This window comes from Salvelinus sp. IW2-2015, unplaced genomic scaffold, assembly GCF_002910315.2.
Source record: "Salvelinus sp. IW2-2015 unplaced genomic scaffold, ASM291031v2 Un_scaffold3710, whole genome shotgun sequence".
NCBI lineage: Eukaryota > Metazoa > Chordata > Actinopteri > Salmoniformes > Salmonidae > Salvelinus > Salvelinus sp. IW2-2015.
Genome location: NW_019944987.1, coordinates 5,211 through 16,353, shown reverse-complemented (window position 1 = coordinate 16,353; position 11,143 = coordinate 5,211). Strand labels below are relative to the sequence as shown.

At 50.9% G+C, this 11,143-nt stretch overlaps 1 protein-coding gene across 1 annotated transcript; it reads right to left on the bottom strand.

Moving 5' to 3' along the window:
- Window positions 1-3,475: 3,475 nt before the first annotated feature.
- LOC112076372 (zinc finger CCCH domain-containing protein 13-like) lies at window positions 3,476-7,361 on the bottom strand. The gene is made up of 4 exons (XM_070441290.1): window positions 7,112-7,361; window positions 6,123-6,701; window positions 4,378-6,008; window positions 3,476-4,262 (listed from the first exon to the last, which is right to left on the bottom strand). Exons 1-4 carry the CDS (start codon window positions 7,334-7,336, stop codon window positions 3,476-3,478), a joined length of 3,222 nt encoding a protein of 1,073 aa, XP_070297391.1. The 5' UTR covers window positions 7,337-7,361.
- Between the last annotated feature and the right edge of the window lie 3,782 nt (window positions 7,362-11,143).

Sequence of the window (11,143 nt, the reverse complement as noted above, 5' to 3'; positions counted from 1 at the left end):
AGTAGGCGAGGTATGCCAGATTCAAAATGATTTAGTGGTCTAAGGAATGGTTGCTACACAGGAGGGGCGCGACCGTTTTAGCCAGGAAGCGCATCAGAGAACAGTGGGTTGAAAACACTAGATCGCACTGGCTAACCTTGCGCCGAGTGTCGGCAAGACTTAACTCATGATAGTATAGCGCTGTATGTATATATGGACTATGATATATATGTATATATTTATTTGTACATATATATTTCTGTATAGATAAATGATAGAATTTGTAAATGATAAAAATACTAATACAATAGTCAATCAAATATCTAAGTTAAATCACAGTATAACATGGTAACATTCCAAAAACATAGTATATATTAATATATAGTTTTTTTCTCAGCAAAAAAATTTAGCCTACAGGGTTTTAAAAGTCACTTCTGTTTCATTGCAGTCACAGACTTAAGTATTGAGCGCCTTGATACAACTCAATGGATGCTCGATGACACACAGGGTTCAGCACTCCTGATTGGCTTAAAATGACCTCATTCCAAACATTAGAACTGTTTCCACTAGGTTTCCACTGTTGGGGCGCTGGGAACGAGCGAGCTACCTCAAGGAAAGATGGCCGCCCTGGTTCCTAAGCTTAGGCTAGAGTACAACTACACAACCCCTCCACTGGCAAGCCTCTGGGATTTCAATCTTCTAAACATGCAATGATTTCTGGGCTTTTCCAAGGTGTGAGGGGGGGCAGAAGGATCATGGGGGAGCGACAAAAGCATCTCTCTATAACTATGATAAATTGTTTCCAAATATGGCCCCTTGACAAAGCAGTATGTGCTGTAGAGAAAAAGTAAAATGACAGCCTGTCTTTGTTCAGAAGTGGAAGGTGTTTTGGGAGGGTGGGGGGGGGGGCCTGGACTCAGAAGACGCGTCAACCTTTGATCTGTGGACGACATGCACACCAACTCAGACGACATAGTCCCCTCACATAAGCAGGATCAAGCCCATCAAGCGCCTCCATTCCAGCCAGGATCAACAGCACATCCCCAAAAAGTTGTTACAAAGTCTAAAAGATTTCTACATCATTAGAAGCTACATTCAACTAGGAGAAGCTGGGGGTTCGGCTGATGGGCGCTGAGTCTGTCGAGAGTGGAGTAGAGAGCTGAGGTGAATACGTCATACCCATGGAGAGCATGACGCTGCATGACACAGCTCTTTTAGATGACACACACACAGAAACACCAAAGCATGGTACGGTCTATAGTTTTGGTTTAACAATGTATTTTGGCACTTTAATGCACTGTCTGTTTATTCTCTGTTTGACACCTGTTGAGTTGTTCATAAGGTATAGCCTGAGCATGGTWCTGTTCAGATGACCTGATCTGTAAATCACCTGCACTTACACACTACTAGTTCTTCACAGATCCTTATTGTGTAGAGATGAGTGGATCTGAGCAGTGCCTGGCCTAGGCCCACCCCGGGGAACAAGCCAACAGGCCTACAGGTTGTCACATGACTCAGCACTCCAAGTACTATCAGTCTGCHATTGTATTATCATCACATTAAAGAGGGCAATATTGCTATTGATGACTTATTCCAGTCTTTTTTAATGACAGAACACAGTTAAATCTCTATGTCTCACATCTATGTCTCACACTTCATTCCCACATAGTATTTCCCTCATAGTGGTATTACTACATCCGTCTTGCTGTGAAACTGCATTTCTAATAATGACAGTAGTCGGGTATTGGCACAGTATTGTTCTTCACCATGGTATAATAACTATTGTGTGCTGTAGTGACGGCATGTGGATGGCTTATGCGATGACCAATTGTGCTTCATAAGATGCATCTCCTTCACACTGGTGAGTGTGTCTTCCAAGCAGGAGGGAATGAAAGGCCATGAGAACTATTTTAAAATACACTGCTCAGGGTTTCAATGACCCATTACTCCTAATGACTAAAGCTAAGCTGTCCTGATTCCTCCACATAATAACCTAATGTTTTACATCTTCAATGTATTGTCAAATTGACTCAGCTCAGAGATTCTCACTCAGTCCTCTCAAGCTCATTTGAATATTATGCAGCCATCTAGTGCCAATTGTAGATATTGCAACCAATCATGTCCTCCATCCTCTCTCCTAATAGAGAATGTTGTATTGCTCACGTGTGAAATACTATAAGGATATACTCATGAAAACAGGAAACCAATTTGGCTTAAAATCTGTGGAGTAGAAATTTGGCACTGCTTTCCAAACATTTCTCACGTCCAAGTTCAGCCCCAGCCGACCTTCCTGCTGCTTGAAATACTAACAGAACAACACATAGATAGATAGAATAACAAAGAAGCTATAAGGAGAAGAAAGAAACAAAAAGACAGACGGGAAAGAAAGATCTCGCTACATGTCTTTTTTTCTTCTGAATGTTCCGTTTGTGTCTGGAACACAGTGATGTCATCGTGCTCGTCAGCGGAATGACAAGAGTCTCTGTTCTGAGTTCTGATCGGACCAGAGGAGAAAGGACAGGCTCCAATGAGGTGGCGGAGAAAGTCTCCTGTTATTACATCTAATTGGACAGAAGGGTTTGTAGTAAACATGACATCACAGGGGTTGGTATCCTTCCCTTCCGGGGGGCTTCGGTCACGCTAGATGGCCCTGAAGATGTCATGAGGTCAAAGTGATGTCACTGTCCTCACTGGCCAATGAGAGATGGGAAGCCAGACAGAGCGTGTGTAAGAGAGAGGCGACTGCATTGCTTTTATATCAACCAACTTACAAAAGGGGAGAGAGATGAAGGGGGGGTCTCTCCAACGTGAGGATGCAGTCTACCAATCCAATTCAAAAGGGGATGATGTGACATGTCCCTCAGCCAATGGGGACAGGAGAGCTAGAGTCTGTGGGAGTGTTAACCAGTCGTTGGATCCTTACAGGAGCAGGCCGGTCTCTCCGCTACCAACAAGGTGTGTTCAGTCAGAGCCAGAGGGAGGGAGACGAGCGTGTGTGTGTGTGTGTGTAAACATGACATCATTACTCACAGTTTGGAGACTTGTCTTATCCATTGTTCTGACTGGGGGAAGAGAGGAGGACTGACGATGACATCACAAAGCTCAGTTCCGACCGGAGGAGGAGTTGTGGAGCTGCTATCGCCCCAGACGACATGGCCTCGCCCTCACTCTCGGTGTCATGGGACCCCTCCAGGCGGATGTAAGTGACCCTGGTGTGGCGCCTCACTGTGGCCCTCACCAGAACACGCACCAGGGTCCGGGTTACTATGGTTCCGCTTTCACCCACAGCGGAAACAGCCATGGTACAGTCATCCCTAGTTGTTCCTGTAGCRATGGTCACTAGCTGATGGTCATTTGTAGTCGCCATAACAGCAGTCTCAGTTGCCGTGGCATCCCCCGTTGCCATGGCACCGCCTTTGGTAACAGTTGCCATGGCGTCAGTGGTTTCAGCGGCGCCGGTGTCGGCTCGCGTGTCTCCCTCTCTCGTCTCCCCCTGTCATACCTCGCTCTCCAGGCTGGAGAAATGGGCGGAGCCTCGTCGGGAGCATAGGCTCTTGGCCTTGAGTGGCAGGTGGGGGGAGTAGAAGCGTCCGGGCTGAGGCACTGATCGTAGTCTCTGGTACAGGAGCTTAGCACTGGCCGAGGCAGAGGACGAGGAGGGAGGAGGAGGGATGGGCACCGGCAGGGAGGAGGATGAGGAAGGGGCACTAGGTAGGGGTTGAGGGGGCGAGAGGGAGGGCTGAGGGGGGTGGTCCACTATCCCTCCTGGCTGCTGTGTGCTGAGGCTTGCCTGGCTGCCTGACTTGGCCTGGCCCTGGTCTGGTTTGGGAGGGGGTTTGGGCCGTGAGCCCCCGCTGAAGCTGTGGCAGTGGGGGAGCAGCTCCTCCTGGCTGTGGGACAGGGCCGTGCTTCCTCTCTTCCCATGGCCGTGTGACCGCCCTTGGGGGTGCGGGTGCACATGGGGGTGGGGGTACTGGCTACATGAACATGACACCCCAGACCCCTGGTTTCTGTCTCGTGCGCGTCCCTTGCCCTTCCCCCTTCCTCCCCTTTTCCACTTCTTCTCTCCCTTCATTGGGAGTTTGTCCACAGACCAGTACCGTCGGGGGGGCGGGAGGTTTGCTGGAGGGGGGGGCCACTGGGACCCCAGACCTCCACTCCCTCCCCCTGACGACCACCCTACTCCTGGCCCTGAACCCCAAGAATCTCCCCCCGCCCTGCCCCTGCCCTCCACTCGCCCTAGTATAGAGTCGTCTCTGCTGTTGATGCTGCCCCCTTTCTCTCTGGAGGGGTATGTGCCGAAAAACCAGCTCCCTCCCCCTATCCCCCCTATCCCACTATTCCCTGGTCCTCCAGCCCCCCCACTACCCTCCCTCCCCTCCCCCCCCCCCCCACTACCTCTCAAATCGCCCAAACCCCCCTGATGAGCCCTCATCAGAGTAACTCTCCTCTGCTCTCGCCCTGTCTCTTTCTGACTCTGACACAGCACCTCTCCCACCCGCCCTCCTCACCCTCTCCTCCACCCGTTCCCTCGCTCTGTCTCTCTGCCTCTCCTCCTCCACATCTTGCTCATCATCCTCCTCAGAGTCCCACTCATGGAAGGAGAGCCCCTCCTGGGTGTTAGCCCTGCCTTTCTCATAGTGCATCAACAGAGGCCTCTTCTCTCCTTCTCTCCCTCCCTCCCTTCTCTCCACCCCTCCACTCCTCCGCCTCTTGGAGAGTGGGATGAGGGGAGGGAGGGAKGAGGGGKGTGTTCCAGAGTTGGGGTCCCCCCCTTCCCCGTTTCCTCCGCTCACCCAGAACTTGACCGAGGMGGGGAGTTTGGGGTAGCGCTTACTGGGGGGTCGATGTCTGGAGTGGGAACGGGATGATTTGGGCYGCCTCTCCCTGCTCCTGCTGCTATCCTCCTCTCTATCACCCCCCTCTTCCTCTTCTCCCTCCCTCCTTCCTCGCTCCCTCTCTCCTGCCCATGCTGAATCTCTCCCTTTCTCCCCAAACGTACTACGATACTGGTTTGGAAAGGAAGAGTAGTCTGGCATCCCTCCTTCTCTCCCTCCATCCCCCTCTCCMTCCCTATCTGCCTCCACATCCCCCTCTTCTTGCTCGGAACGCCCAGTCGATTTCTTCCTCTTCTTCGTCTTCAGCGCCTTCTTCTTCCGCTTCTTTTTCACCTTCCGTCTCTTCCTCTCTTTGTCTCTCTCTCGTTCCCTCTCCTCCCTCTTTTTCCTCTTCTTCTTCTTTTTCTTCTTCTCTTTATCTTTCCTCCTCTTCTTCTCTCGTTTCCTCTCGTCATCTCCTCCTCCTCCACTGCGATCCCTCTCTCTCTCACCCCAGCCCGCCCACCACTCCTGTAACTGGGCCAACTGGCTACCTCCTCTCTCCCTCTCCCTGTCTCTCTCCCCTCGGGCAGGGYGTGGTTTTCGGGGTGGTATAGGTGGTGGCTGGCGCCCGTGACTGAGGGAGCGAGAGGAGATAATTGAACGCTGTCTGTCCCTCCCCCTCCCCAGGAGAAGGCTGGACTCCTCGGTCAGCTCCTCATCCTCATCATCCTCCTCTGCGTCCAAACCTTCCCGCGTGCTCTGAGAGGTCAAGGAGGAGGAGGAGGAAGGAGAGGAGGAGCGAGAGGAGGAGGTAGAGGAAGAGGTGGACGATGTGTTAGAGGAAGAGGAGGAAGTTGAGCTGGTGTAGGGGAGTGAGGTGGAGGGGGAAGGGGGAGTGTAGGTGGGGGACATGGGCACGGTTACGGGGAGCGGGAGAGGAGGAGAGAGGGGGTGTCCCCTCCTCCCTCCACCATCCCTCGCTCCATCCCTTCCTCCTCCCCTGCGCCCCAGTGGTAGGATGTTCTCGTACAGAGGCCCGCCTGGCTCTTTGGGCTTCTTGGGCCGGYGCTTCCTCCAAAAGGATGAGGGGAGAGGGGGGGAGGGTTGTGGCAGCGGGGGGTTAGTGGGCAGAGGGACTGGGGTCACGCCCACGGCTTGGCTTTTAGGAGGCAGCCGAGGCGTCCCCAAAGGTTTGACCCCTCCCTTCCCCTGACACCCAGCACCACCACCTCCCACCACCCTCTTCCCCACCCCCTGGTCAGGACCTTTCTCTGAGTAGAAGGCCACAGTGGCAGGAGGGGGTTGAGGGTGGCTCCTGGGGGCTGTTTTGGGGGTCTGGGACCCTGCCGGCTGGTCCATACAGGGCCCCAGACCCTCAGGGTCGATGGGTCCATAGTAGCGTTTATATCCATCCAGCCCCCCACCACCACCACCACCAACCCCCACTCCTCCAGCTGTCGTGCCCCAGGTCGGAGCCACTTTCTGGGGGAAGGGCCCCATGTCTGCGACGGCCCCGCGGACAGCCATGGGGTTGGTGGCGTTCCCGGCCTTGGGCAGCCTCCAGCGGTCCACCACAGCCAGTCTGCGATCGGKCCGGGGGAGGAATGTGGAGCAGGGCAGGGGCGCCCCCAGCATGGGAGTGTTGGAGGGCCCCAGCGCTGTCCCAGAATGCACCACGGTGGGAGGGGATCCAGGTAGYTGTGTTTTGTAGACGGGCTGTGACTGTTGCTGCTGTTGCTGCTGCGCCATGGTCAGGGCCGGGTTGGTTGATGACGCACTGACCAAGTGTGGCGGGGGCGGGACTGTTACCATGGTGCCATGATGGTGGGGTAGCATAGCCATGGAGGATTTGGCCCCGCCTGGCGTGGTTTCATCCTCAAAGCTACAACAACTGTACATGCCCTGGTAGAGAGGGAGAGATAGAGAACAAGTGGGGAATGGTAATGAACATTCAATCATATATTAATATAATCAAATCAAACATGCCCTATGTGACTGAGGTACGAGCAGTTATCAGTCGAGCTGTATGCATAATATATATTAGTATGTGTTGTTTCTGTCAATGTCATCGTCAAGGTTACCATACATCCTGAGTGTGAGAGGAATTGAATTACAATGAATCCTGGGAATTGACTGAGTGGAAATGGAATTGACCTCAACATACAGGTCACACACACACATTACACACGCACGGACACATGCACACGCACGCAGGCAAACACACACAAACACACCGACACACACACATAAGATACCTCTATCTCTTGACCCCACCCCACACACACACACCATTTCCCACCACACAAACTCACCCTACTGATGGCCAGTAGGAAGTCCAGTCTCCCAGAGCTGGTAGCCATGCAGTGTCTGAGCCTCCAGTAGACCAGGTGCTCCCAGGCAAATACCAGCAGACTGAGCCCCATAGCCACCAGCAGCATGTAGAAGACACCCGCCATGTTGTCTATGTCCAGCTTACTGCTCATCACCTCAATCTTGTCATTGTGACAGATACCAGACAGCCACAGACGCTCCAGCATCTCAATCTCATCTGGGGAGGGGGGAGAGGGGAGTGAAACAGGGGGAGAAAGGCGGAATAGGGTAGGGACAAGAGAGATGGGGGATAGGGAGGGCAGATAGAATGGGGGATAGGGAGAGACAGATAGAGATGTGGGATAGGGAAGAGGGACAGAGAGAATGGGGGATAGCGGAGGGACAGAGAGAGATGGGGATTGGAGAGGGCAAGAGAGAGATTGGGATAGGGAGAGGACACAGAGAGATGGGGGAGAGGAGGGACAGAGAGAAGGGGGATAGAGAGATGAACAGAGAAGATATGGGGATAGGGAGAGGGACAGAGAGAGTTGGGGGATAGGGAGAGGGACAGAGAGAGATGTGGGATAGGGAGAGGGACAGAGAGAGATGTTTTGATAGGGAGAGGACAGAGAGAGTTGGGGATAGGAGAGGGACAGAGAGAGATTGTGGAAGGGAGAGGGATTTGTTGAGTAGGGAGAGGGACAGAGAGAGATGAAGAGAGGAGGGACAGAGAGAGATGAAGAGAGGGACGAGGGAGAGAGAGAGATGAAGAGAGGGAGGAGGGACAGAGAGAGTTGGGGGATAGGGAGAGGGACAAGAGAGGATGTGGATAGGAGAGGGGACAGAGAGAGATGTGGGGATAGGGAGAGGCAGAGAGAATGTTTGATAGGGAGAGGGACAGAGAGGAGATGAAGAGAGGGGAGGACAGAGAGAGATGGGGGATAGGGAGAGGAGCAGAGAGAATGTGGATAGGAGAGGGACAGAGAGAGATGTTTGATAGGAGAGGAGGGACAGAGAAGAGATGAAGAGGGGAGAGGAAGAGCGACGATGAAAGAGAGGGAGAAGGGAAAGGAGGAGAGAGAGAGAGGGAGAGGGACAGAGAGAGATGAAGGAGGAGAGGACAGAGAGAGATGAAGAGAGGGAGAGGGACAGAGGAGATGAAGAGAGGGAGAGGGACAGAAGAGATGGAAAGAGGGAGAGAGACATAGAGAGAATGAAGGAGAGGGAGAGGGGACAGAGAGAGTGAAGAAGAGGAGAGAGGACAGAGAGAGATGAAGAGAGGGAGAGGGACAGAGAGAGATAAGAGAGGGAGAGGGACAGAGAGAGATGAAAGAGGGAGAGGGACGAGAGAGATGAAGAGAGGGAGAGGACAGAGGAGATGAAGAGAGGGAGCAAAAGAGGTAAAGAGGAGGCAGGCAGAAAGGGATTCATGCAAAGGAGAGAATTGGGAGGGAAAGAAAAAGAAGGTGAAGGAGGAGGAGTTAGGATTAGGAGTAGGGGAGGTTGGGAGGACAGGATAGAGGAGAGCATTGAGTGAGGGTTAGGGAGTAGGGAGAGGTTTGAAGGAGGAGGAGTAGAGAGGAGAACAGGAGTGGAGGATTAGGGAGTAGGGAGAGGTTGGAGGAGGAGGAGAGATGAGAGGAACAGGAGTGGAGGATTAAGGAGTAGGGGAGGGTTGGAGGACGAGAGGAGGAGGAACTGAGAGGAGGGTTAGAAGTAGGAGAGGTTGAGGAGAAGAGAGGGGACAGGAGAGGAGGGTTAGTGTTAGCTGTGTGTGTGGTGTGTGTGTGTGTGTGTGTGTGTGTGTGTGTGTGTGTGTGGTGTGTGTGTGTGTGTGTGTGTGTGTGTGTGTGTGTGTGTGTGTGTGTGTGTGTGGTGTGTGTGTGTTGTGTGTGTGTGTTGTGTAGTGCACGTGTGTATGTGTTTGAGAGAAGAGTGTGAGAGTCTGTGCTGTGTTGTGAGAGAGTGTTGTGTGTGTGTGCTGTGTGTGTGTGTGTGTGTGTGTGTGTGTGTGTGTGTGTGTGTGTGTGTGTGTGTGTTGTGTGTGGGTGTGTGTGGTGTGGTGTGTTGTGTGTGGGTGTGTGTGTGTGTGGTGTGTGGTGGTTTCATTAGCACTAAAGGGAGGTCTCAGGCCCTCTGTTTTCTTCCTCATTCAAGGTTGACTCCTCAAGTCAATGGTCAACAATTGTAAAGCCTGTTTTTGTCAAGCTTCAAAAGTAGGCAAAATGAGAAGAGAAGGAGGAGGAGAAGAGTTAAAGAAAGAGAGAGAGGGGGTAAGAGAAAGGAGGAGCTGAACAATGACAAAAAAAATAGATGTAAAATAACCTCAAAACATTATAAACCTAGAACTGAGGGCAAATAAAGAGAGGAGAGAGAGAAAGAGACAGGAAGGAGGAAGAAAGAGGGGAGAGGATAAAAATAAGTAAAGAGAAAGAGAGGGATGAAAGAAGGAATGAGGGAGAGAAGCAGAGTAGTTATATATAGTGGGAGAGAGGAAGAAAGAGAAGAGAGAGAAATCTTTCTTCTGTCCACGACCAACAGTGTGCCAGGGGAAAGAGAGGACCGCAGATGGGACTATCGCAGGATGCAGAGACGGAGGACGAGAGGCAGAGATTGTGTCATTAGGACAAACAGCAGGTACACTCTTCAGTTTGAAGAGGATGAGAGGAGAGAAAAAGGGGTAAATGTGACACATTAGAGAGAAGCGAAGGAGAAGAATAACAGACAGGGAGAAGAAGAGAGAAGGGAGAGCTTGGAGATTAGAATCATTTAAATGTGGTGGAAGGATGGCCAGAATCTATATCATGGGGGTAGGCTCAGGTGGGTTAGGGGATTCTCATCTGCTGACCTACAGGGGAGCCAGCATGTTTGTCTTTCTCATTAATGAAAACTAGCCGACCAGCAAGCACAGGGGGCCCGCTCTGATTGGCTGATAGGGAGACTGCTTGTGTAACCATAGCGATCGACAGACAGGTAGCAGATATATGATTCATTGTGGGATTAAAAAAGCATTTAGCAGAGACGAATGCAATGAAACTACTATCATAACAACAGCCACCACTACTGCTGTACTATCATAACAACCACTACTACTGCTCTACTATCATAGAAACCACTACTACTACTGCTCTACTATCATAACAACCACTACTACTGCTCTACTATCACAACAACCACTACTACTGCTCTACTATCATAACACCCACTACTACTACTACTACTACTTATAATGCTAATTCTAATTGTAGTAACTTGACAAGGAATGACCACACTACTACTTCTCTACTATCATAACACCCACTACTACTACTGCTCTACTATCATAACAACCACTACTACTGCTCTACTATCATAACCACCACTACTACTGCTCTACTATCATAACAACTACTACTACTGCTCTACTATCATAACAACCACTACTACTGCTCAACTATCATAACCACCACTACTACTGCTCTACTATCATAGAAACTACTACTACTACTGCTCTACTATCATAACAACCACTACTACTGCTCTACTATCATAACAGATGCAGTAAGTAGTAGGTGTTATGATAAGTATGAGCAAGTAGTAGTGGTTGTTATGATAGTAGAGCAGTAGTAGTAGTGGGTGTTATGATAGTAGAGAAGTAGTAGTGTTCATTCCTTGTCAAGTTACTACAATTAGAATTAGCATATATAAGTAGTAGTAGTATGTAGTGGGTGTTATGATAGTAGAGCAGTAGTAGTGGTTGTTGTGATAGTAGAGCAGTAGTAGTGGTTGTTATGATAGTAGAGCAGTAGTAGTAGTGGTTTCTATATGATAGTAGAGCAGTAGTAGTGGTTGTTATGATAGTACAGCGAGAGTGGTGGCTGTTGTTATGATAGTAGTTTCATCTGCATTCGTCTCTGCTAAAGTGTCTTTTTAATCCCACAATGAATCATAATATCTGCTACCTGTCTGTCGATCGCTATGGTTACACAAGCAGTCTCCCTATCAGCCAATCAGAGCGGGCCCCCTGTGCTTGCTGGTCGGCTAGTTTTTCATTA